The sequence below is a fragment of the Gopherus evgoodei genome, unplaced genomic scaffold, assembly GCF_007399415.2.
Source record: "Gopherus evgoodei ecotype Sinaloan lineage unplaced genomic scaffold, rGopEvg1_v1.p scaffold_52_arrow_ctg1, whole genome shotgun sequence".
NCBI lineage: Eukaryota > Metazoa > Chordata > Testudines > Testudinidae > Gopherus > Gopherus evgoodei.
The window spans coordinates 917575-942039 of record NW_022060073.1 but is presented as its reverse complement, the minus strand read 5'-3'; the positions used below and the strand labels follow the sequence as shown (position 1 = coordinate 942039).

The following is a 24465-nucleotide window of genomic DNA, read 5'->3' as shown; positions in this document are numbered from 1 at the left end:
AACCAACTCTAAGAGGCTAATTAATTAAGATGAGCTATTCTCAGCAGAAGAAAAAATACTTTTGTAGTGATCATCAAGATGGCCCATTTAAGATAGTTTGATAAGAAGGTGTGAGGATACTTAACATGGGGAAATAGATTCAATGTGTGTAATGGCTCAGCCATTCCCAGTCTCTATTTAAGCCTAAATCAATTGTATCTAGTTTGCATATTAATTCAAGTTCAGCTGTTTCTCGTTGGAGTTTGTTTTTGAAGCTTTTCTGTTGCAAAACTGCCACCTTTAAATCTGTTACTGAATGGCCAGAGAGGTTGAAGTGTTCTCCTACTGGTGTTTGAATGTTATAATTCTCAATGTCTGATTTGCGTCCCATTTATTCTTTTGCATAGAGACTGTCTGGTTTGGCCAATGTACTTGGCAGAGGAGCACTGCTGGCACATGATGGCATATATCACATTGGTAGATGTGCAGGTGAACGAGCCCCTGATGGTGTGGCTGATGTGATTAGGTCCTATGATCATGTCATTTGAATAGATATGTGGACAGAGTTGGCATCGGGCTTTGTTGCAAGGATAGGTTCCTGGGTTAGTGTTTTTGTTCTGTGGTATGTGGTTGCTGGTGAGTATTTGCTTCAGGTTGGGGGGGCTGTCTGTAAGCGAGGACAGGTCTGTCTCCCAAGATCTGGGAGAGTGAGGGATCATCTTTCAGGATAGGTTGTAGATCTCTGATGATGCGCTGGAGAGGTTTTAGTTGGGGGCTAGTGGTGTTCTGTTATTTTCTGTGTTGGGCCTGTCTTGTAGTAGGTGACTTCTGGGTACTCTTCTGGCTCTGTCAATCTGTTTTTTCACTTCAGCAGGTGGGCACTGTAGTTTTAAGAATGCTTGATAGAGATCTTGTAGGTGTTTGTCTCTGTCTGAGGGATTGGAGCAAATGCAGTTGTAGCTTAGAGCTTGGCTGAAGACAGTGGATTGTGTGGTCTGTCCTGGATGGAAGCTGGAGGCATGTAGGTAAGTACAGTGATCAGTAGGTTTCTGGTATCGGGTGGTGTTTATGTGACCATCACTTATCAGCACAGTAGTGTCAAGGAAATGGATCGCTTGTGTGGATTGGTCTAGGCTGAGGTTGATGGTGGGAGGGAAATTGTTGAAATCATGGTGGAATTCCTCAAGGGCATCTTTTCCATGGGTCCAGATGAAGATGTCATCAGTGCAGAGTAGGGGCATTAGGGGACGAGAGCTAAGGGAGCGTTGTTCTAAGTCAGCCATAAAAATGTTGGCATATTGTGGGGCCATGCGGGTACCCATAGCAGTGCTGCTGACCTGAGGGTATATATTGTCCCCAAATGTGAAATAGTTGTGGGTGAGGACAAAGTCGCAAAGTTCAGCCACTAGGTTTGGCATGTAACTAGTTCACAAAACTGAGGTGGGGTGTTGGGGAAATTCGGGGGGCAGGGAAATCACTGGACGCATGCACCCCAGCAAGTATTTGCAGGGGCACCCAAACAGCATTTTCAAAACAGAGTAGGATTTGTTAGTCAAGTGGTCACAGGCCTTAGGTTAGCACAGAGTCATAAAGGTTAAAGCATCATCCAGTCTGGTCAAGCCACAATTCACCAACCAAGCTGTAGGGAACTCCATATTCAGACCCTGTCTCTCTGATCTCCTTAGTGGGTCCCAGTAGAGAGCAGCAAGCTTTTTCCAGAGCCCACACTTTATTCCCTGCTGATCACCTCTCAGTCCTTAGTTCTCCAGGCAGGACCATGCTGAGTTCACAGCCCCTGCTGAGAGGCAGGAAAAAGCTCCTTTCTTTGGGTTGTTGATTGCTAGGTGTCAATGTTCTGGCCATTGGGGTTTTCCACTGTCTTCTCACATTTTCCATTGGTTTGGTTTGGCCTAGGCCAGTCCTTTTTTAATGACCCATTCAACTAGGTGATACACACGCCTATGTCTCTTAGTCTTCCCTGAGAGCAAGCTTAATCTCTCCCCCTCCACGCTTCCCCAGGTAACAATGCAAAGCATAGGGGAAACTGAGGCACATATGGGCATAATACAAATATTACAAAAAATTCCCCCTTCATCATCACAACAACCTCCTGGATTTTCTTCCCCAGAGCAAGGGCTTTTGCCTATCATCTGCATGGGGGAGCAGGATCAGTATCCTGACTCTTTGTACATCTAGTGCACCTGTGTTACAGATCTGATCAGGCTAGGGCCGGCACCAGACGAGAAAGAACGTGCCTGGGGCGGCACATTGTAAGGGGCGGCATTCTGGCCAATCTTGGGGCAGCACATTCCAGCCGCCTTGCCGTGGTTCTTTTGCTTTTGGCAGCCCGATCTGCAGCTCTGGAGCCCCAGGGCACCGACCCCGGCTTGGGGGCAGGAACTAGCAATCTCTGCGGCTCCGTGCTGCCGGGCTCTCCAAGATGTGCCACTCCCCACCGCCTGCACCGGCCTCCACCTCCCGTGCCGCTCTGAGCCCAGCCAAGCTGCCTTTAAAGGAACGGCTGAGCCAGCACCTCCTGCGTCCCCTGGGGACTCCGCCTGCCCGGCCGGGAGAAACACCCCAAGGCCAGAGGAGGGAGCCCCTTTTGCCCAGCTGCGAGCGGGCTACAGCGCCGCCTTTCACCCCTCTGCGAGTTGCCTTGACCGCCCTCCACTCACTCCTTGTGGCTGCCCCTCTTTTTTTTTTCCCTTCTGCAGTCTGGCAGGCAGTAGGAGGTTTGGGGTTTTTTTTTTGCTTGGGGCGGCAAAAAAGCTAGAGCTGGCCCTGGTCAGGCTTTCTCTGCTGGCCACCCACCATATTCTTGTGAGAGGAATCCCAGCTCATGGATCCTCAAGTGTTTTAAGCTTCCAGAGTGAGAAAGAGCCCAGGCACTGTGCCAGTCTTGGGGGTTCCTAGGCAAACTCTGGGAGTGCAAACCCTCTGTCTAGCACTCCCTCAAAAGCTCTGACCACATGGTCCAGCTGCCTAGCCCTCTGAAACCAGTGATTCCTGCTGCCCTGTAGCTTAAACACATCCTCTCTCAGAATCCCACCAATGACGTGAGCCTTCTGGGTTACAGTTTAATTCTTTCAGGGCCATGTGGTGAGCGTAGCTTATAACACCTACAGACAGACTTCACACAGGTTCTAAGTCGCTCGTGGCCTTTATGTAATCACACGAAAAATACACAGGTCTGTACAAAAATAATAAACCCTACATGCATCCCCCACCTTAGAGCATTCTTTGGGCTGGGGACCAAAATCCTTCTGCTCCAGTGCATGGCTTGTCCTAAAAAAGAGTCATCTTCTCTAGATCATTGTTCCTCTTTTTACCTTGGCTAGTCCATGGCCTGTCTTCCTTTTGCCCAAGGCTGGTGCAAGAATGTTTCACGCCCTAGGCAAATCTTCCACCTTGCGCCCTCCCCTGTCCCCGAGCCCCCGCCCTGAGGCACCCCCCCTCCAAGGCAGCTACCCTCCTCCGCCCTGAGGTAACCCCTCCGCGGCATCTCACCCTGCTCCGCCTCCTCCCTGAGCATGCCATCGCTGCTTCACTTCTCCCGCCTCCCAGGCTTGTGACGCCAATCAGCTTAGGTGCCACAAGCCTGGGAGGTGGGAGAAGTGAAGCAGCCACGGCGTGCTCAGGGAGGAGGTGGGGCAGGGGTGAGCTGGGGCGGGGAGTTCCCCTGCGTGCCACCCCCGCCTCCCCTTCCTTACTGCAGCCGGCCCTCCCCGCACTCCCGTGCCCCAGCTCCCTCCGCCTAAATGCCGGCGGCGACCAGGGCAGCCAAAGATCTGGTCACCACGGCCGCTGCTGAAGAAAATGCCACCCCCCAAATCCTAGCACCCTAGGCAACCGCCTAGGTCACCTAAATGGTTGCACCAGCTCTGCTTCTGCCCAAACTTCCTGTGCTTTTCTCTCTAAGTTCCTGTTTATACGCCTCCCCACCCAACACCTAATGGTCTTTGTTCTGCCTTTTAGTAAATGTTCACCCTCTACTTCCCCCCTCCCTTCAGAGAGGTAGGGTAAAACTGGTTTCCCCCAAGATGTAGTTATTTTTTAGCATAACAGTTGTGTGGTTGTACAGACAGATCCCCCAAATCATTGCAATCTGTCACTGCAGTGTCTGGGTGCTATTGGAGATAGAGTGTGTGTGTGTGTTTGAGAGAGAGAGAGAGAGAGAGAGAGAGAGAGAGAGAGAGAGAATAAATGGGGGATGCCTTATTCCCCTTTCTACTCAGATGAAAGCTGGGCTTCTCCAAAGCAACCCAACACCTGCTAGACTGAACAGGCAACTGAAGTGGGATCTGCCAAATGGAAGAGAAGCCAGACCAGACCAGCTCAATTACTGCAGTGGAACCAGAATTACTCTTCATGGGCCTGCTGCTTCTAGCCCTTTAAAATCTGAAAGGCCTTTGTCTTGGATACCCCAGAAGCACTGGGTATCTGGCACCTCAGCTGCACAGTGAGAGATTATTCTGATTCCTGCAGTTGAAGAATGGCCAAGCAGGTGGAGAGGGAAAATCAGACTGCCTGCCCTTATAGAGAGACCCATACTAGGAATTTGAGTGGGGCTGGCTGGCCTGTCTGCCACCCACCCCTCCATTAAAAGACACTTCAGCCATTAGCCAAGTAAGGGGTAGGTGTAAGGGAGGAAATGAAGGGACCATATCAAAACACTAGTAAATGTGTAGTAGGGACCAGTTTTTGCTGGTCTCAGTGACTAGAAGTGGGCTGGGCTGTGTTATAACCTTAGGGTGGCAACCAAGTGATTCACCCCATGAGTTTCCCACAGTTTTTCCATGGTCCCTGCCAGGAAATTAGACCCTGAATCTGTAAGGATGTCAGAGGGCCAACCTACCCTGGCAAAGATGTCTGTTAGGGCCAGGCACACAGTGTTAGCCCTGGTGTTGCCTAGAGCTACTGCTTCTGGCCATCGGGTAGCAAAGTCCACTAAAGTCAGTACGTACTGCTTTCCTCTGGGCGTCTTTTTTGGAAAAGGGCCCAGAATATCCACAGCTACTCGCTGAAATGGGACCTCAATTATGGGGAGTGGCTGGAGAGGGGCCTTGACCTGGTCTTGAGGCTTTCCCACTCTTTGGCATACCTCACAAGACCGGACATACTTGGCAACGTCCTTGCTCATCCCCTCCCAGTGGAAGGACTTCCCCAACCGGTCCTTGGTTCTGTTCACCCCAGCATGGCCACTGGGATGATCATGGGCTAAGCTTAAGAGCTTCCCCCGGTACTTCGTTGGAACCACCAACTGTTTTTGCGGCTGCCATTCTTCCCGGTGTCCACCAGAAAGAATTTCCTTGTATAAAAGTCCTTGGTCTATAACAAACCGGGATCGATTAGAAGAGCTGAGAGGCGGTGGGGTGCTCCGTGCCGCCGCCCACGCTTTCTGAAGGCTGTCATCTGCTTCCTGCTCAGCCTGGAACTGTTCCCTTGAGGCTGGGGTCACCAGTTCCTCCTCAGACTGTGGACTTGGGCTTGGTCCCTCTGGAAGCGATGTAGGTGATGGGGTTGTTTCCGTTGCTGGTGAACCGCTCTCCGCTGGTGCACCTGAGGGTATTTCAGGCTCTGGCTGAGCCTTTTGGGTATGGCTGTCTTTTGCTTCTGCCAGTTCTGGCTCGCTGGCGCCCTCTGGCGTTGAGTTTGAAGATGTGGTTGCATTTGCTGGTTGCTGTTCCAGTTCCGGGCCTGGGACTGGAGATGCTGTGGCTGTTTCAGTGGTTGGCATGGAATCTGGATCCACTACCTCTGTCTGGGTCTCTGGTAACACAGACGGGGCCTCTGTGGACGGCTCAGGAACAGGAATGGGTCTGGAAGCTTGCCTGGTTTGGCTACGGGTAACCATTCCCACTCTCTTGGCCCGCCTCACCTGGTTGGCCAAGTCTTCCCCCAGTAGCATGGGGATAGGATAATTGTCATAGACTGCAAAAGTCCACATTCCTGACCAGCCTTTGTACTGGACAGGTAGTTGAGCTGTAGGCAAGTCTACAGCTTGTGACATGAAGGGGTAAATTGTAACTTTGGCCTTTGGGTTGATGAATTTGGGGTCAACGAAGGATTGGTGGATAGCTGACACTTGTGCCCCCGTGTCTCTCCACGCAGTAACCTTCTTTCCGCCCACTCTCAAATTTTCCCTTCGCTCCAAGGGTATTTGAGAGGCATCTGGGCCTGGGGATCTTTGGTGTGATGGAGGTGTAATGAATTGCACTCGCATGGTGTTCTTGGGACAGTTGGCCTTGATATGTCCCAGTTCATTACACTTAAAGCATCTTCCATCTGATGGGTCACTGGGCCGAGGTGAGTTACTGGAGACTGGTGAGGTTGAAGAGTAGGGTATCTGTGGCTTTACTTGGGTGGTATGTGGGGTCTTTGGCTGTCCTCGGTTGTAGGGTTTATGGTCTGTGTGCCCCCTGGGGTAATCATTCCCCTTGACAGTAGCTTTCTTGCTTTCTGTCAGTTCCATCCATTTGGCTCCAATCTCCCCCGCCTCAGCGATATCTTTGGGATTTCTATCTTGTATGTACCGTGTGATGTCTTCAGGAACACCATCCAAGAACTGCTCCATTTGTATGAGGAGGTTCAGTTCTTCCAGGGTTTGAATGTTGTTTCCTGTTAGCCAGGCCTCATAGTTTTTTGCAATGTAGTAGGCGTGTTTGGGAAATGACACCTCTGGTTTCCACTTTTGGGTTCTGAAACGCCGACGGGCATGATCTGGGGTTATCCCCATCCTGTATCTGGCCTTGGTTTGAAAAAGTTTATAGTCATTCATTTGCAGCTTAGGCATTTCAGCTGCCACCTCTGCTAAAGGTCCACTGAGGTGTGGCCTTAATTCTACCATGTACTGGTCTTCGGGGATGCTGTACCCAAGACAGGCTCTTTCAAAATTTTCCAAGAAGGCCTCGGTGTCATCACCTGCCTTGTAGGTGGGAAATTTCCTGTGCTGTGGAGCAATAATTGGCGCCGGGTTGTTAGGGTTGGCTGGCACATGCAGCCCAGCTTTTGCCAAGTCCAGTTCATGTTTTCTCTGTTTCTCCTTTTCTTCGTTCTCTTTTTGTTGTTTTTCCATTTCTTTTTGTTGTTTTTCCATTTCTTTTTGGTGTTTTTCCATGTCTCGGCGGTGGGCCGCCTCATCTTCTGCTTGTTTCCTTCGGTAGGCCACCTCTTCTTCTTCTAGTTTTCTTTTGTGTGCTGCCTCTTGGGCTGCCTGTTCTCTTTGGAAGGCTGCCAGTTTCATGTTTTCTTCCTTTTCTTTTATCTCCATCTGTCGCCTGTGTTCAGCTTCTTTGAATTGGTCTTCCGCCTCCATTTTTGTCCTGGTAGACATGGTTCCTGTTTTCTTGTGTTGGGGTGCCCTCCGGTGTTTCTCTTTTGAACTGCAGGCTCTGTTGCCTCCTGAAGTCTGCCTAGCAACAGTGCCTTTAGCTAATCTTCAATGTTAAGTAAACCTGAAAAACCACTTTATTTGCATGCATATAAGTGCTGGTACTTGCCTCCTAATGGGAGGGCTATTGCATGACAAAAGACTGGTGATAGCCCTTAACGACTTCTTGCTTAACATGCAAGGCACACACTGCAGCAGAAAAAAAAAATTCTCTCTGGTTCCCTTTTAAAACCAAACTGTTTCTGTCTGCTAAAAAGCCCTTAGCAGAGAAAAGAAAAATATAATATTCCTACTGGCTTCTGGATTCTGTCTAGATCCCACCGCTGCCACACCATATCATAACCTTAGTCCCAGATTTGGACCTTAGCGTCCAAAATATGGGGGTTAGCATGAAAACCTTCAAGCTTAGTTACCAGCTTGGACCTGGTACTTGCTGCCACCACCCAAAAAATTAGAGTGTTTTGGGGCACTCTGGTCCCTCTGAAAAACCTTCCCTGGGGACCCCAAGACCCAAATCCCTTGAGTCTCACAACAAAGGGAAATAATCCTTTTTCCCTTCCCCCCTCCAGGTGCTCCTGGAGAGATACACAGACACAAGCTCTGTGAATCCAAACAGAGGGACTTGCCCTCTCCGTTTCCAATCCTGGAACAAAAGCACTTTCCTCTTCACCCAGAGGAAATGCAAAATCAGGCTAGCAATCCAACACACAGCTCTACCCCCTGATTTCTTCCTCCCACCAATTCCCTGGTGAGTACAGACTTAATTTCCCTGAAGTAAAGAAAACTCCAACAGGTCTTAAAAGAAAGCTTTATATAAAAAAGAAAGAAAAATACATACAAATGTTCTCTCTGTATAAGATGATACAACACAGGGCTAATTGCTTAAAAGAATATTGAATAAACAGCCTTATTCAACAAGAATACAAATCAAAGCACTCCAGCACTTATATTCATATAAATACCAAAGAAAAGAAACCATATAACTTACTATCTGATCTCTTTGTCCTTACACTTAGAAACAGAAGATTAGAAAACAGAACTACTTCTCCAAAGCTCAGAGACAGCAGGCAGACAGACAAAAGACTCAGACACACAATTCCCTCCACCCAGTTGAAAAAATCCGGTTTCCTGATTGGTTCTCTGGTCAGGTGTTTCAGGTGAAAGAGACATTAACCCTTAGCTATCTGTTTATGACAGGCTGGATGGGACTTATGGGGCTTCTTGGCTCTAAATTCTAGGAATCTATGAAAATGTAGGTGTATGTTGAAGAGGGGTGGAAGAGAAGAGGTTTTTTAATTTTAACAAAAGCATTGCCCCATCCCTGACTAGTCCTGTGTGCTTTGGGGTGGGAGAGCATTGAGGGCTCCTGGGGCCCCTGGTAGCCGCTCAGGCCTGACCTCACTGCAACCTTGCTGTGTGTGGCTCTCTCCAGGGGACATCAGGAACGACATTTACCTCACATTGGTGCAGGGCGAGTTTGACAAGGGGAACAAGAAGACGCAGAAGAACGTGGAGGTGACAGTGTGTGTCTGTGATGAGACTGGAAACATGATGCAGGTGAGTGTGCCCCATGCTGGCCTGCTGGTTGTAGTGTAGTGGGAGCGTGTGGTGGTGGGTGCAGGGAAAGGGGAAATCCTGAACTTGTGGGATTAAGTCTGACTGTGCTAGTGCTACTTGACTCCTCACTCCTTTGGTGATCAAGTATCAGGGGGTATCCATGTTAGTCTGTATCCACATAAACAACAGGGAGTCCAGTGGCACCTTGAAGATTTGGTGCCACTGGACTCCTTGTTCCTTTGGAGATGTCTCAGGAGGAGCCAGACATCCTTGGGTTAACTCCATGGACTTCAGAGGTGCTCTGTAGAACCAAGCCAATGGGAAAGTGCTGGATCTGGATCTGAACTGCACAGACCTGTCTGGAAGCAGCTTTGCAGTAGTGCTCAAAGGCAGTTACCACCTAGGAAGTCTTGGCCATCTCCTTCACTGCAGCTGGTTGGAGTGTTCTTGGCAGATCACTCCTTCTGAGGGCACTGAAGCTCTGGAAATGGACCTTCATACCTGTCTCTAAACCTGAATCCTTCCTGCATTGTCAAACATTGCTTAGAACAGGAGTCGGCAACCTTTCAGCAGTGCTGTCCCGAGTCTTCATTTATTCACTCTAATTTAAGGTTTCGCATGCCAGTAAAAATGTTAACGTTGTTAGAAGGTCTCTTTCTATAAGTCTATAATATATAACTAAACTGTTGTTGTATGTAAAGTAAATAAGGCTTTTAAAATGTTTTAAGAAGCTTCATTTAAAATTAAATTAAAATGCAGAGCTCCCCGGACTGGTGGCCAGGACCCAGGCAGTGTGAGTGCCGCTGAAAATCAGCTTGCGTGCCGCTTTCGGCACCTGTGCCATAGGTTGCTACCTCTGGCTTAGAACAAGAACCAGACTCTGCCATCACTGTCTATCTTGGGCTACTCTTTGCATAGTCCGGTGTTGTGAAGTCCCATGCATTTTCGCTCTCTAAGTATTGTTTGACAGAGGGATTCTTTTGGTTGGTCCCCTTTATATGTTCCTTCAGCGGCCCAATGACATACCTTCCATGGCAGGTGCTTTGGTGTCATTCTTAACACATCTCAGATATTTCCAGATTTGTTTCTGAATAACTTTGGCGATAGGGGGTTGCTGAACTTTCTGAAAAATCTCAGCATTTGTTTATAAATTCAGTCCATCTAATATCTAGTGTTTTCCTGAGGCATTTGCTTTTTCAGGCATTTAGACATCTGTCTATACCTTTAGTGGATTTCCAGGTTTCACATCCATATGTTAAAGTGGAAATAATATTTGAGTTGAAGATTTGTAGTTTGGTCTTTATTGTAGGTTTTTGATGACTAAATCTTGTTTTAAGCTGGTGAATGCAGCTGCTGCCTTGCTAATTCACCTCTAAAGCCAGAACCAAAAAGGCTATGAGAAGGGAAAGAGGAGAATCAGCTTCTTGTAGGGCTTGTCAGAACCATTCAAGGCCCTCCAGCCTCTCCTCAGATGTGCATGGCCCTATCCTCACAACTTGTGTGTTAGAGACTCCAAATGCCGGAGCAGAGGGAGAAGCTTTGGGTGCTACAGAAGTGAAACATGGCGTGGGAGCTCCAGGAAAGGCTTGTTAAGGAGAAGAACACAGGGAAGTACATGGGTAAGGGAAGGAGATTGTGCTCTTGCTTAGGCCAAGCCCTGGAGTTGCTCCTGATAGTACATTGACTCTTGCCCTTACTCATTCTCCACGTGTTTGCTTTTATTTCTAATTAAACTCTCAGCTGACACATTGGATGTAGGCTTGTTAAAAATCCAGAGATGCAATCTCTTCTCCCACCCCAGTCTCTCTCTCTCTCTGCGATAATGATTTCCCCATGTTGCAACAAGACTTGAGTCTTGAAAGCTCTCTGGAGAGTTGTGAACCCCTTGCTGCCTTCCTTGGAAGACTGAGCCAGCTCTGCAGTTAGAGAGGGCATTCCAGCCTAGCAGGGCAGCTTTGCTGCAGCCCCATTCACTCTCAGCTGTGGGGCTGTGTCATGGTGTGTATCACTTGCCGGTGGACTAGTGCCTCCTTGTCATTCTGGGGGTTAGCTCGAGGCAGACTTCCCCATCCCTCCTTTCCTGCAGTCTGCCTGCAGCCTCTCACAAGTGTCAGGAACTGCAGCATCCTCTTTGGAGCTCGGCCTTCTGGCTGAGTCACTATTCACGTTCCCCCTTCAAGGGAAGTTTAGCTCCTCAGTAGTCTAGCCATTTCCCCAGTGGTATCTGCAGTCAGTTGGCCCGCCCACTACTCCAGATCCCAGCCCAGGGACCCTCTGAACTGCAGTCACTTACTGCATTCCTTTGTTTCTACTGTCACTGTATTTCCCTGGGCCACTTCCCCAGGGTCACAGCACTCTCCTCGGTCTGAGCAGATCTTCCCTCCTCAAGCTCCAGGGAGCCAGTGACCCTTCTCTGCCCTGTGGTGCTTCTGCCCTGTGGGTCTGCTGGGTCCTGATTGGCTGCTCCTCACAGCCCCTCTCCTTTTGGCTGCTTTCTGCGCAGCCTCCATAGGGTTCTGTTAACCCCTTGCATGTCAGTGTGGGATGGACGCCCCATCACTGGGAGGTGCGGCTCAGGGACGGGCAATGGTAATTCAGTGCAGAGTGGCATAGCTATAATGGACTATGCATGCCAGGCTGACAGAACAGTGAGGGCAGTGGGGCTGCCTGTTTGTGCAGGATGGCACATCCAGTGGGTGGGAAGGAGACCATGCTGTGGGTGGGCAGTTGGAAGCCACCAGATGGGATGGTAAAGGCTAGAGTGGGCTGGCATAGTCATGGAGCTCAGCATGCTATATGACAGGTTGGTACAGACAGGGGAATGGGGTACTATAGGCTGGGGCTGGTTAGCATATTGGTCAGCACACAGCATTTCTGTTCTTAATTGTTGATTTCCATGTCTGTGACAGAAATGCTGCAGCTCTGAATTGCTTGGATGCAGGACAACTATTTGCCTAGTAACCATAAAAGCTCAGCACTAACTGACTCTCCCCTGACTTTCCACTTCTCAGAATGTGATTTTCCCGGGTGCTGGTGACAAGCCTTCAAGTGAATATCATTCTGTGGTCTATTACCAGCAGCGGCAACAGCGGTGGATGGAGACAATGAAGGTCTGTTTGAACTTCCCCATGCTTGGAGGTGGTTGGGGAGGGGATCAGCTGTGATTGGAATTTTGGACATGAAACCTGCAAACCGAGCTTACTGGGTCCCAGGTGTGAGGTCTGTTCTGATCAGACTCTGTCTCCTGACTCACACAGAGGCTATGCAGAACTGTGAAGAACATCAGATGGTTAAGAATTAGTTCTCTTATTTCTCTTGTGCAAGGAGAATGAACAGCCTGAGGGAGTCTCTTCTGCCCAGAGAAATCCCTTCCCAATGAGCAAAGTTCATAGCCCTCCCATGCAAACAGAAGAGGGAAGAGGTCAGCTCTGAGACTGAATATTGCTTAATGACCCGCTGTATGGCGAACAGGGGTGATCATACAGCTCAGTCCATAGAGGGAGCTGTGACACAAGAGCAAATCCACATGCGTAGAGACAAACATCCATTGTGTCCATGGTTACTGGGAGCTCCTTTCCTCTAGGCCCTGAGTCTTGAGAGCGAGGGGAGTAACAGAAGCTGCGTAGATCAGCTCTGCACTCCATAGGCAATCCCACAGCACTGACTGAACTCCCTAGGTCTTGCCCCAGCCTGCTGTCCTCAGTGAAACCTGGCTTGCATTCTCTAGGGATTCGGCCCCAGTCATGAATGGCATATGGCCACATATCGTTATAGGTGGATATGCACACAGGCATACAGATATACACAAAGATGCCAGGGTACCTCCCTATGCACATGTGTGCCTGCACAGACACATCCAAGTATGGACACAGGCACACACGTATGCACAGCCGCACATACTGATGGACGTGCACAGATAGACACAGTCACATGTTCAGATCTCTACACTTTACTAGTTAAAGACAGAATGGGGTTCTGGGTTGAGCATCTTAATCTATGGTTGACCTTTGGCTGGCTCTATCAAAGCTTAGGTCCTCTGATGCTCCCATGAATGGGCCTATTCCCTCCTGTGCTAATGCTGGCTCTTCTCTCCTAGATTGCTGTTCCCATTGAAGATGTCCACAGGACCCATCTGAGATTCACCTTCAGGCACCGCTCTTCCAGTGACTGTAAGTTTTCCTTCTGCTTCTGATCTTGTTCTGTTTGTGGTCCAGGCCTGGGCTAGAGCCTCTCCTCTAGAGTCAATCTGCAGGACTGAAAAAATCATGTGGTGGCACAGAGTGGGCTGTAGCATGTGGTTTTGGCTGGGACAGCTTTGCAAGGCTTCCCAGATACAGGGAGGAAGCACTGCAGTTTATGCAGCCCACAACTGCTGCTGTGCAGCCTGACCTGTCCCTCCTTCACAGTGATTCTTGTCTTCAGGGTTCTTCTTTGACTAGATGCAGCTACGTATTCCATGTAGGTGTGTGCACACAGTGCACTGGAGTTGGAGAATTTTGCCTAGCAGTACTCATGGGGCAGGGGCAGCATTCATGCCTTGTGGCTGTTGCTCCTCCCCGGCTATGTAAGGCAGCAGTGCTCTGACTCCCTTCCGTTCTGTCTCACTGCTCATGGCTGGAGTCTGAGCCCTGTATGGTTTTCACTTCATAGTTCCTTCTCAGTTACTGAGTTTTCTCTGCATTTAGTTGTATAGCTAGTTAGTACCCATGTTAGTAAGTTAGTATAGTTAGTTGTCTTGGATAATGCCCTCACCAGGGTTCAAACACTATCCATTGTGTGTGTGTGGGGGGGAGTGGTGATACCCATTAGTGATCCCCACACAAGGTGTTTGCTCTGTTTGGGTGAGGGTTTAGTTTGTAAATCGTTCTAAAAGGGCTCAGGTGGCTAGAGACCTTTCCCTGAAGCAGCACTCCTTGAGCAGGCCGTGAGGACTGTTTCAGCACCGAGGCTTGAATTGGATCAGCAGTCACCCTCAGGCTCAGTGAGAGACGCCACTCCACATTCCAGAGCTAGTGTCTCTCCCAAGAGATGGGGGATCCATTTGCTTTCTCAAGTGCACTGAAGAAAAGATCTCATAAGACCAGTTGGTACCACTCCTGGTGTCTTCCTCTAAGAAGAGTATGGACTGGCCTCATGCTACTGCCAACATGTGGAATGGAGCAGGTCCTTCAAATCGCTGCCTGGTACTGCCTAGATATATGCAGGCATCCATACTGTTGACTCTGGTTCCAGCCCTGGGATGTCTGAGTCTGGTACTGACGACAATGATGCCAGCACCGTTCTCTCCATGCCAGCGGCCTAGTGGGTGACAGCAGGTCTACTCTGTCTATTGTTCTGGACTTCTCAGCACAGACGTTGTCTTGGTGGAAGATCCCGTCTTTGATGCCGGCACCGTTCTGACGGAGCAGGGAGCAGAGTGGATTTGACCTGAGAATGTTGCGGGGGAGTTACATTGGGGATGAGAAGGAATCTACCTGAGCTGTAACCTGAGCCAGGAGGGGTGTTGGGAGAAATCACACCTTCTGCCTGGGAGACTGAACAAAGGAGAGGAGGAAGAGAGGGGAGGTCGGAGAAAGCGAAAAGAGGAGTTGTTTAGTTTGTTTGGGCTGGGTGGTGCAATACAGGGAACCCCAAGTTGGGGACTAAGCTCTCTGAACCCCCTGAAGGACTTGATTGAGGGGTCCTGGTTGTGCCTACAAGCTCTGCTGTAGACTGCATTCCTATTGTCCAATAAACCTGTTTTACTGGCTGGCTGAGAGTCACCATGAATCCCAGGAAGAGGGGTGAAGGGCCCTGACTCTCCGACACTCCGTAACAACCGTCCACTGCATCAACACTGCTGCTGACCCCGGCACTGGATGCAACTGTGATGTATTTGGCTCTGGTTGTGCCAGTCGGTACCAGTACCTCTTTCCTGCTGGGTAGCAAATGAGTTGGACAGGTTGCTTCTGCCATCAGGGCTAGTTTCACCACTGTCCCCAGAGACCTGGGGCTTCTCAGGATCCAGGTTAAGGTTCTCCTCCCACTCATCACCACCTGATATGTGTTGAAGACTATTCTTGGAGCAACTTTGTGAATGAGACTGGCAGTCAGGACTGGGGCCCCGCACCTGTGGCCTACTGGCCACCAATGCCCTACCTTATCCCCAGTGGCCTCACTGGAATCTATGGGATGCTCCTTGGCCTTGGAAGTCGCATTCCTCATCCTGTTCCAGAGCAAGATCACTGGGCACATCGGTGGCTGCAGTTGTTGATCCACTGCAAGCTGAGGCATCAGTTGGCTTCCCTTCTCGGGGCCTCCGAAATTGTTCCACCCAGGTCCAACAATTCAGGGGCAGGACCCATCCCTAGCGCAGCTGATTGCTTCATCATTATCCCCTGACAATTCAATGTTACCAGGCTCCTCTTCTACCTAGGCACCTGAGGATTTCAAGGCCTACCAGGATCTTCTGCAGCCACCTTGGCAGAGTTCCTGAAGGAGAATACTCTCAAACTACTGAAAATTCTCCGGTTGTCTGCCCCAGGGAAGTTAGCCCTCCCTATTAATGACGCATTCCTGGAGCCTGCAGAGGTTCTTTAGCTTTCTATGACTTCGGTGCCACCCATGACAAAATGTTGAGAGAAATGTAAATGTTTCATATCTGTGTAGCATTTTGAGGGCTTCTATTCCCTCCCTGACCCTAATTCCCTGGTTGTGAATGCAGTGAATGATAGGGCCTGGCAGGGCAGGTATAAATCTTTGCCCAAAGACAAGGAGTCCAAGAGGATAGATTTAATAGGTAGGAAAATCTATACCTCCTCTTCCCTGCTGTGTTCAGATGTTTGGCTGCGTGTGTGTTCTTTCAGCGTGCTGTCCCAGTCCCTATCTTTGGGGAATGTGTTTGGTATCGAGGTATTCTGGTACCACCTTTTCTGGAATATGTTTGCGAATGTATTCTTATGCCTAGCACTACTTAGGAATGTGTGTTTCTGCAATATCAGCCCTGTTCTTGCCAGATTCTGTGAGCAAGGCCAGCCTCTTGCTCACAGCTTAACTTTGCTTTATATCCGCAAAGTTTTGACTACTTTAGCCCAGGTCTCATACCAGGCCTCTGATACATAGGCTTATGTTTCAGGCCCTCTTCCTACTACACCTGCAAATGAGTATTGTGAACCAGCAGGCACTGTCCAAGTACAATTTTATTAATTGGACAGCTATGTCTAAATTTGTAGAACAGTTACTTGAAGTCTCCAGGGAGGAATTTCGAGTGCTGATAGCTGAGTGCTGTTTGGTGGCCAAGACATCCTTCCACTCAGCTTTGGGCATGGCAGATACATCAGCCAGAGTTATAGCCTCAGTAGTAACCATGAAAAGGGTGTCTTGGCTGCAAAATTCAGGCATTTCTCCCAATGTGCTGCAGACGCATGAGGACCTGCCCTTCGGTGGTTGAGTGCTTTTTTCACATAAGATTGCTGAAACCTTGCACTTGTTTAAAGACTCAAGAGCTCTCTAGGCGTATCTACTCCAGAGGTGCAGAGACACCATTTTGACAGTCAGCAGCAGCATCAACAGTACTGCCCATAATGGTACTTTAGGCAGTCCTTCCCTTCTCTGAGGCAGCGAGACTACCTGAGAAAGTTAGAGGTCTTTGCTTCTGGGTTCAGCCAGTCAATTTGTCCTCCCCTGGCATTTACCCAGAAGCTGGAAATGGGCGACAGAGGATGGATCACTTGATGATTCCCTGTTCTGTTTATTCCCTCTCAAGCACCTGGCATTGGCTAGTGTCAGAAGACAGGATACTGGGCTATATAGACCTTTGATCTGACCCAGTATGGCTCTTCTTGTGTTATTACCAAGTGCTTGTTTTGACTTATACATCCAGGGCAGCAATGCAGTTGTTACTTCTATAACCCCGCTCCCCCTTCCACTCGTTTTCACGCTATTTGGGTCTCAATTACCACTGACAGCTGGGTCCTGAGCACTGTCAGATAGGGTTATGCCATCCTGTTCCTTTCTGCCTCTTCTCCTCACCCTTTCTCTGTTCAGGGACCCTTCTCACAAGACACTGTTCCTCGAGCAGGTTCAGTCTCTACTAGCATTAGGAGCTGTGCAGGAGGTCCCTCAGCAGCACCAGGCCCCAGTGCAGCAGGTTTGTATAATTTTTGTTGGTGCCCAGAGTGGGTCCAAGTCTTGCCCCCACCACACCTGCCTAAGATTCTGGGAGGGAGTTTGGGTGTGGGAGGGGGTTTGGGATGCAGCCTCTGGGAGGGAGTTTGGGTGCAGGGGGTGGGCTTTGGGCTGGGGCAGGTGGTTGGGGTACAGGAGAGGGGGAGGGGTGCAGTGCTTATGTTGAGTGGCTCGTGAAAGCAACCCTCACATCCCTCTGGCAGTGGATCCTAGGTGTGGGGGCTGGGAGGTCTCAGCATGCCACTGCCCACCGGCACCACCCTTGCAGCTCCCATTGGCTGCAGTTCCTGGCCAATGGGAGCTGTGGAGTTGCCGCTAGAGGTGGGGGCAGCATGTAGAGACACTCCCCCTGGGGCTGTAGGGGGCCATTCCAGCTGCTTCTGGGAGTGGTGTGGAGCCACGTTAGCTTTGCTGTGTTGTCAGTGGTGGTGGCAGCAGCTGGGGGCCCCCAAGCCCTTTTAAATTGCGCAGGGGTGGCAGGCAGGGCTGGGGGAGAGACCCAGCCCCAAACATTGGTGGAGCCAGGTCCCCAGGCTCTGAATATTCCTGGAGCACGGACACCATGGGCCCATATAACTCACTGCCCCTGGCATCAGGGCCGAGTTTTATTTCTGTATTTTCTGGTTCCCTAATCCAAAGGAGGGGTGAGACCTAGTCTCGATCTCTGCAACCTCAACAAATATATCAGATACACGATATTCCGAGTGATCACCCTATCAACAATCCTCCCACATTAAATCAGAATGACTGGTTTGCTGCTCTGGACCTTCAGCACACTTCCTGTCAGGGCATGATGCTCCTGAGCCACAGACAAGTTTCTCCAGTTGATAGTGGCACACCGACATTATCAGTATGCAGTAATCCCCTTTGGCCTTCTCTCTGCATGGTTATAGTGACAGCCTGCCTCGGGAAGGGGGAAATTCATATCTTCCTGTGCCTGGGCAATTGGTTACTGAAGGGCAAGTCCAGGGAAGAAGTTCAGTCTCATGTACATGTCACACTATGCTTACTCATTCTCAATGGAGAAGTCAATGTTGGTCCCCACTTGAAGAATTTAGTTCTTTGAGGCTTAATAGATTCTACAAGTTTGAGAGCTCTTCTGCTGACAGATGATTTTGAGGCAATTCTTCGTCTCTGTTTACAGCTTGAGTGTGCCTAAGGCTGTTGGATTGCATGGCTGCTTGTGCACAGGTGGTACAGTTTGTGTCTTCGCCCTTTCCAGATGTGGCTGATGAGAGTTTATTGTCCAACCCATCACCCTTTGCACTGATTGGTCTGGCTCCCTCCATTGATCCTGGACTCCTTATAGTGGTGGAGAGTTCAAGGTAATGTATACCAAGGAGATCCCTTTGCTTGGTCCCCATTGACCAGGACCATTGTCACCGATGTCTCCTTGGGAGGCTGGGGTTGCTGAGTTCAGGATCTGTGCTCCGAGCAGGAAGCTGTTTTTGTTGTTGTTGTTGTTGTTGTTGTTTTCCTATATCAACAGTCTGGAGCTTCAGGCCAATTACAATGTATGTCATGCCTTTCAAGGTTGTATCAGGGGCCTGACAGTTCACATTCTTACGGACAATACCACCGTGATGTATTATGTGAACAGACAAAGAGGAGCACACTCGAGAATGCTGTGTCAGGAAGCAATCAGGCGTTGGCAGTTTTGCATCAGAGAGAATGTTACTCTGGTACTTGATCATTTACCCGGGGCCCAGAATCAACTTGTGGATCACCTCAGTAGGAATTTCTTCCTCAGTCACAAGTGGTCTCTGAAGTCTAGTGCCCTGCGGTCCATCTTTGCAATGTGGGACAATCCTACGATCGATCTGTTTTGCTCTCAAGGGGGTCTCACTCCAGGCTCCCTGACCAACGCCTTTCACGTAGGTTGAGAATCAGCACTCCTGTATGGCTTCCTTCTGATTCCAATAATCCCACAGCTAATCTTCAAACTCAAATTGGACCCTGCCATGGCCATCCTCATTGCTTCAGCATGGCCGAGATGATGCTGCTTCGCTGACCTTCTGGGGTTTTCAGTTCAGCCCTCCATATCTCTTTCTTTTCATCCTGACCTCCATACTCAGCATCACAGTCAGCATCCAGCACTCAGCTCTCTACATATCACCACATGGCTGCTCCATGGTTAAATGAGGAGGAGAAACAATATTTGGAGGCTGTTGGACAGGTTTTATTCAATAGTAGAAAACTCTCCACCAGACTGGCCTATTTGGCTAAATGGAAACATTTTTCAGAGTGGTGATTGGCTCGTGGGGTTCAACTGATATTAACTGGGATTCAGGACCTCTTGGAGTACTTGTTGCATCTACACGTCTTGCATTCAGTTAATTGAAGGTCCACTTGGTTGTAATGTCAGTGTTCATTCACTCACCTATAGAAGATCAGTATTTTCGAACACCGTGGTGTCAAGATTCTTGAAAGGAATCCTTCCTCTTCACCTACCAGCGAGAACTAGTTCCTTTGTGGGATCTCAGTAGTGTCTTGGGGTGCATGGATCAGCATTCACATCACACTCCCCATCAGTACCCTCCCCGAGCTGGGGAAGCTAATGATCCAACTAGCGGACCAAATTTGGTGAGGAATCCTGGTTAGATGCCACCTGAGGCACATTGGACATACACTCAGAAGAATATTGTGTTAGTGGCTCTGATGGGACCTCCATTCAAGCTGAAGGGACAAGCAGTCCAACGAAGTGGGTATTCACCCACGAAAGCTCATGCTCCAATATGTCTGTTAGTCTATAAAGTGCCTGTACACATGTGGACTCACCCCTGTGGCGCCTCCTGCTGGTCTGCAAGGGAATTAGCTGGATTTCCAGCCTCCGGAGCACCCTCTGCAGGCTGGTGATCTACCTGTCCTCTGGGCCCCCATGTCCTCCCAGGACCCAGTGCCCTGTTAGCTGGGGTGCCTAAATGCCTGACACTCTGTCTCCTAGCAACTGATGGCCTGGGCCCCTCCCCTGCAAAGGTGCCAGCTGAAGGTGTTGGAGACAAAGGGATCAGGTGACCTCCTGGCCCGGGAAAGGAGCTGAGTAGAGAGGAGGGGCTGGGGGGGGTTGTTAGTCTGGAGCTGGCTGAGGGCAGACGTAGGGGTCTGGCTCACTGCCCCCCAGAATGGACCCGGCCGAGGGGTCCGGTTCGCTGTACCTACAAGCTCAGTTTTAGACCCTGTTCCTGTCATCGAATAAACCTCTGTTTTACTGGTTGGCTGAGAGTCATGTCTGATTGCAAAGTGGGGGTGCAGGACCTTGTGGCTTCCCCAGGACCCCGCTGGGGTGGACTCGCTGTGGGAAGCGCACAGAGGGGCACATGCTGAATGCTCCAAGGAGAGACCCAGGAGGTGAAGACGTGGGAGCTTCTTGCCCTGAACAAGTCTGCTCCAAGGGAGAGGAGGCTCCCCAGAGTCCTGCCTGGCTTTGTGGGGAGCAGTTCCAGAGCATCGCCCGGGGACTCCGTGACAATGGCTACTGCCAGTCATCATCTAGCCCCCGTGTCCTGGGACAGACTGCAGTATCAGCCTACTCATCACTGGCAAGGAGGGTTTGGACTTGCTGTCTTGGCCTACCCCTGGACTGCCCTCTGCAACCCACAGTACCTGTTGCCTTCTGCTGCACCACAGCTTGGGGCTTTCCAGGCTGGAGCTCCCCAGCTCCTCTGCCTTTCCCCCAGCCCTGCTCCACTCAGGTACCCTGCCTCTAGCTCCCTGCAGCCAGGCCCTTCTCTCTCTACAGGCAGAGGGAGACTGATCCTTCTGGCTTCCCTGGCCTTCTTATAAGGCCCTGTTGCTTAGTTTGGGGCATGGCCCCAGCTGCAGCCACTTCCCCCAGTCAGCCAGAGTTTTACCTTGCCCAGCCCCAGCCCTCTGCAAGGCTTTTCCAACCCCTTCCAGGCTGGAGTGGGTAGTCACCCCGCTAGAGTGCCACAGGATTCTTTGCTGCTTTTACAGATCCAGACTAACACGGCTACCCCTCTGATACTGGTCTCTTCACAGATGATCTCCAGATCAATAACTTCCTGCATCAAGACTGCATAAAAATAGTGTGAGCTGCACCCCGTCAAAGGGCACGAGCTCATTCTACGAGGGCACAGGCCATGTTGATGGTGTTTTTAAGTGACATTTCAGTATTGGACATTTGCAGGATCACCACTTGGTTGTCCATGCATACGCTTACCAACGGTTATGCTGTACTGTGGCATCCAGAGGAGTTGTGAACTTTGATAGAGCAGTCCTCCAGTCCTTGTTTAAGTGGACTCTGGGCCCTACCTCTTGCGGGTACTGCATGAGAGTCACCTAAGTGGAATACATGGCTGCATCTACTCAAAGAAGAAACAACGGTTACTTACTGTAACTGTGGTTCCTCAAGATGTGATGCAGAGGAGTATTCCACAACCCGTTTTCCATCCCTTCTGTACCGAGTCTGAACTCTTTATGTTCAATGTGAAGGAACTGATGGGGGTTGGAGTGGCACTGTCTCATATAGCCAGGAGAGAGACTACGGCCATAAGACGTGAGCACCGCCTCCCTGTGGATATTCCTAGGCAAAATTATCTGGCATGTGCACAGGGCTGGCCCTAGGGAAAATGGAACCCTGGTGAACTTGTATTTTGGTGCCCTTTCTTTGAGTTTAAGCGTATTTACTGATCCATATGCAATTAACAATATCTAGAATTAGTAAACAGTGTAGTACAGGTATGTGTTGCTCTCCCCCCCGCCCCTCGCCTTTAATGTCACAGTAAAAAACTTTGATTTGGGGGTAATCTTAGTACTGTGTGCATATATATATAAGTGTGTGTATATCCAATTATTTATTCTTCCTTGAGTGATTGCTCATATCCATTCCAGTTAGGTGTGTGCGCTCGTCGGAAGATTTTTACCCTAGCAACCCTAGTGGGTCAGCAGGGTCACCTCCTAGCGTGGCGCCGCTATGGCGCTGGATATATACCCCTGCTGACCCAACCGCTCCTCAGTTCCTTCTTACCGCCCGTGTCGGTCGTTGGAACAGTGGAGCGCGGCTTAGCTGTCCTCCACTTCCCTAGCTTCTTCTTGTTCAGTTGATCTCTTGTTGTATATAGTTAACTAGTCTATAGTGTAATTAGTTTTATAGTTCTTAGTTAGTTAGTGTATATAGTTTAGTGGGGTTCGGGCATTAGCCCTTCCCCGCACCCGGTGCCGGGGCCCATGCCCGGTTCACCGGGATTTAAACCGTGCTCGGCCTGTAAGAAGCCGATGCCCACGAGCGATCCCCATGAGTCTTGCCTAAAGTGCCTCGGGGAATTGCACATCTCCGATAAGTGCCGCATTTGCAAGGCCTTTAAGCCGCGGACTAAAAAGGAGAGGGACTTTCGCTTAAAGACTCTCCTTATGGAGGCACCCCTCAACCCTCCGTCCTCGGCACCGAGCGCTGACAGCGCTCCTCTGGCACCGGACCGCGCCGGCGCTGCCAAGACACCTCGGCACCGGCCTTCTCCAGCACAGGGGCCTGATCGAAGACTCTCAGCTCCCACCACACTTGCGACGCAGACTCGTTCAAATCGCTCGGCACCTACTCCTGCTGTGGCACCGACGACTGTGGTACCATCGACTCCGGTCCCGAGAGGGCCGTTGAGTCCGGTCCTTGAGAGTTCCCCGCCGAGGCCTGTGGTTGAGCTTACAGTCCCCTCCACACCAGAGACATTCGCCTCGGCCAGGGACCTTATTGCGATGACTGAGTCTGCCTTGCCTCAACCCCCGGCACCGCCGGTGCGGATACTGCATTCCAGAGGCAAACCAGCCGCTATGAGACCTCCTTCGCTAGACTCGGCAAGCCGGCACTGATCTCGATCCAGGTCCTGGCACCGCTCGAGGTCCCAGTGACGGTCCCGGTCGAGACGCCGCTCGCAGTCCCAGCACCACTCACCTATGCGGTACCGGTCGTACTTGCGGCACCGATCCACCTCTCATCCTGCCCGGTACTCTCGGTACTGCTCCGGCTCTAGGCACCGCTCCCGGCACCGAGACTCTCGCAGCCGGTCCCGCAGCAGGCCATCGAGATCCAGGTCGACCTCCCGGCACCGCGCTGGTTGCAGGTCCCAATCTCGTTCTCGGCACTGCTATGGCTCCCGGTACCGATCCCCGGCACCGAGGAGATCTCCAGCGACGAGAGCGAAGGACTCATAGCAGCCTCGCTCGGCTCCTCCCTGGCCATCCCGGCACCCGTCCATGTCCTCTCAGGCGGACAGTGCCCTAACCTCAAGATCATGGGCCGCAGCAGTGGGGTTTCTGGACGCCTTGGGCGTACCATCAGGCCCAAGGCTCTCAACCAGGTCCATTACATTCTGCCGCCTCAGAACACGGGGTGCCGGAAGCCACGATCACCCGCCCTCCTCCTCCCCCTATGGAGGAAGGGTTGACCCAGCCTCAGGATTCCCAGCGCCCCGGGGAGACGCAGACGATCCACCAGGAGGAATCCTCATCAGACCCGCTGGTTCCAGGTCTCTCCTCTTCATCCTCCCCTGACGAGGCTGTAGCTGGAACCTCTTCTATTGGCCCTCCACCAATTGACCTCAGGGCCCACCAGGATCTCCTCAGGCGTGTTGCACAAAATATGAACTTGCAAGCCGAGGAGGGCCCGGAAGTACAGGACCCAGTGGTGGACATTTTATCATCAGATGCCCCCACTAGAGTGGTTCTTCCCTTCATTAGGACCATACAGGCCAATGCCACTATGATCTGGCAGTCTCCGGCCTCTGTCCCACCAGCAGCGCAAGGAGTTGAGCATAAATATATGGTGCCCTCCAAGGGCTATGAATATCTCTATGTCCATCCTCCTCCCTGCTCCCTCGTTGTCCAGTTGGTCAACAAGAGGGAACGCCATGGCCAGCAAGCGCCAGCCCCTAAATCAAAGGAGGCGAGACGCATGGACTTGCTAGGGCACAAAGTCTATTTGGCAGGGGCTCTCCAACTCCGCGTGTCCAACCAGCAAGCTCTCCTTAGCCACTATAGTTATAACACCTGGGTGGCAGCGGATAAATTCAAGGAGTTGCTTCCGCAAGACGCCCGGCAGGAGTTCTCGGCGATCCTCGACGAAGGAAAGAAGGTGGCAAGAACTTCCCTCCAGGCTTCTCTGGATGCTGCAGACTCAACTGCCAGGACCCTAGCCTCGGGAGTGACTATGCGGCGTATCTTGTGGCTGCAGGTCTCCAGCCTCCCCCCGGAGCTCCAACATACAATTCAGGACCTTCCTTTTGAGGGGCAAGGGCTGTTCTCTGATAAAAACTGACCCTAGGCTGCAAAGCCTAAAAGACAACAGGGTCATTAGGCGCTTGTTGGGCATGCACACGCCAGTGACGCAGTGCAGGCCCTTCTGACCCCAGCCACACCGC

The 24465-nt window shown here is 50.8% G+C and overlaps 1 protein-coding gene across 1 annotated transcript in view; it reads left to right on the top strand.

The window, feature by feature from the left end:
- LOC115643208 (dedicator of cytokinesis protein 2-like) overlaps positions 1–24465 on the top strand; it is a 298187-nt gene that overhangs the window by 58002 nt on the left and 215720 nt on the right. Inside the window, exons 14-16 of the mRNA XM_030547079.1 lie at positions 8805–8929; positions 11941–12039; positions 13026–13098. Coding sequence (XP_030402939.1) covers positions 8805–8929; positions 11941–12039; positions 13026–13098 — 297 coding nt within the window. The remainder of the gene's footprint in view (positions 1–8804; positions 8930–11940; positions 12040–13025; positions 13099–24465) is intronic.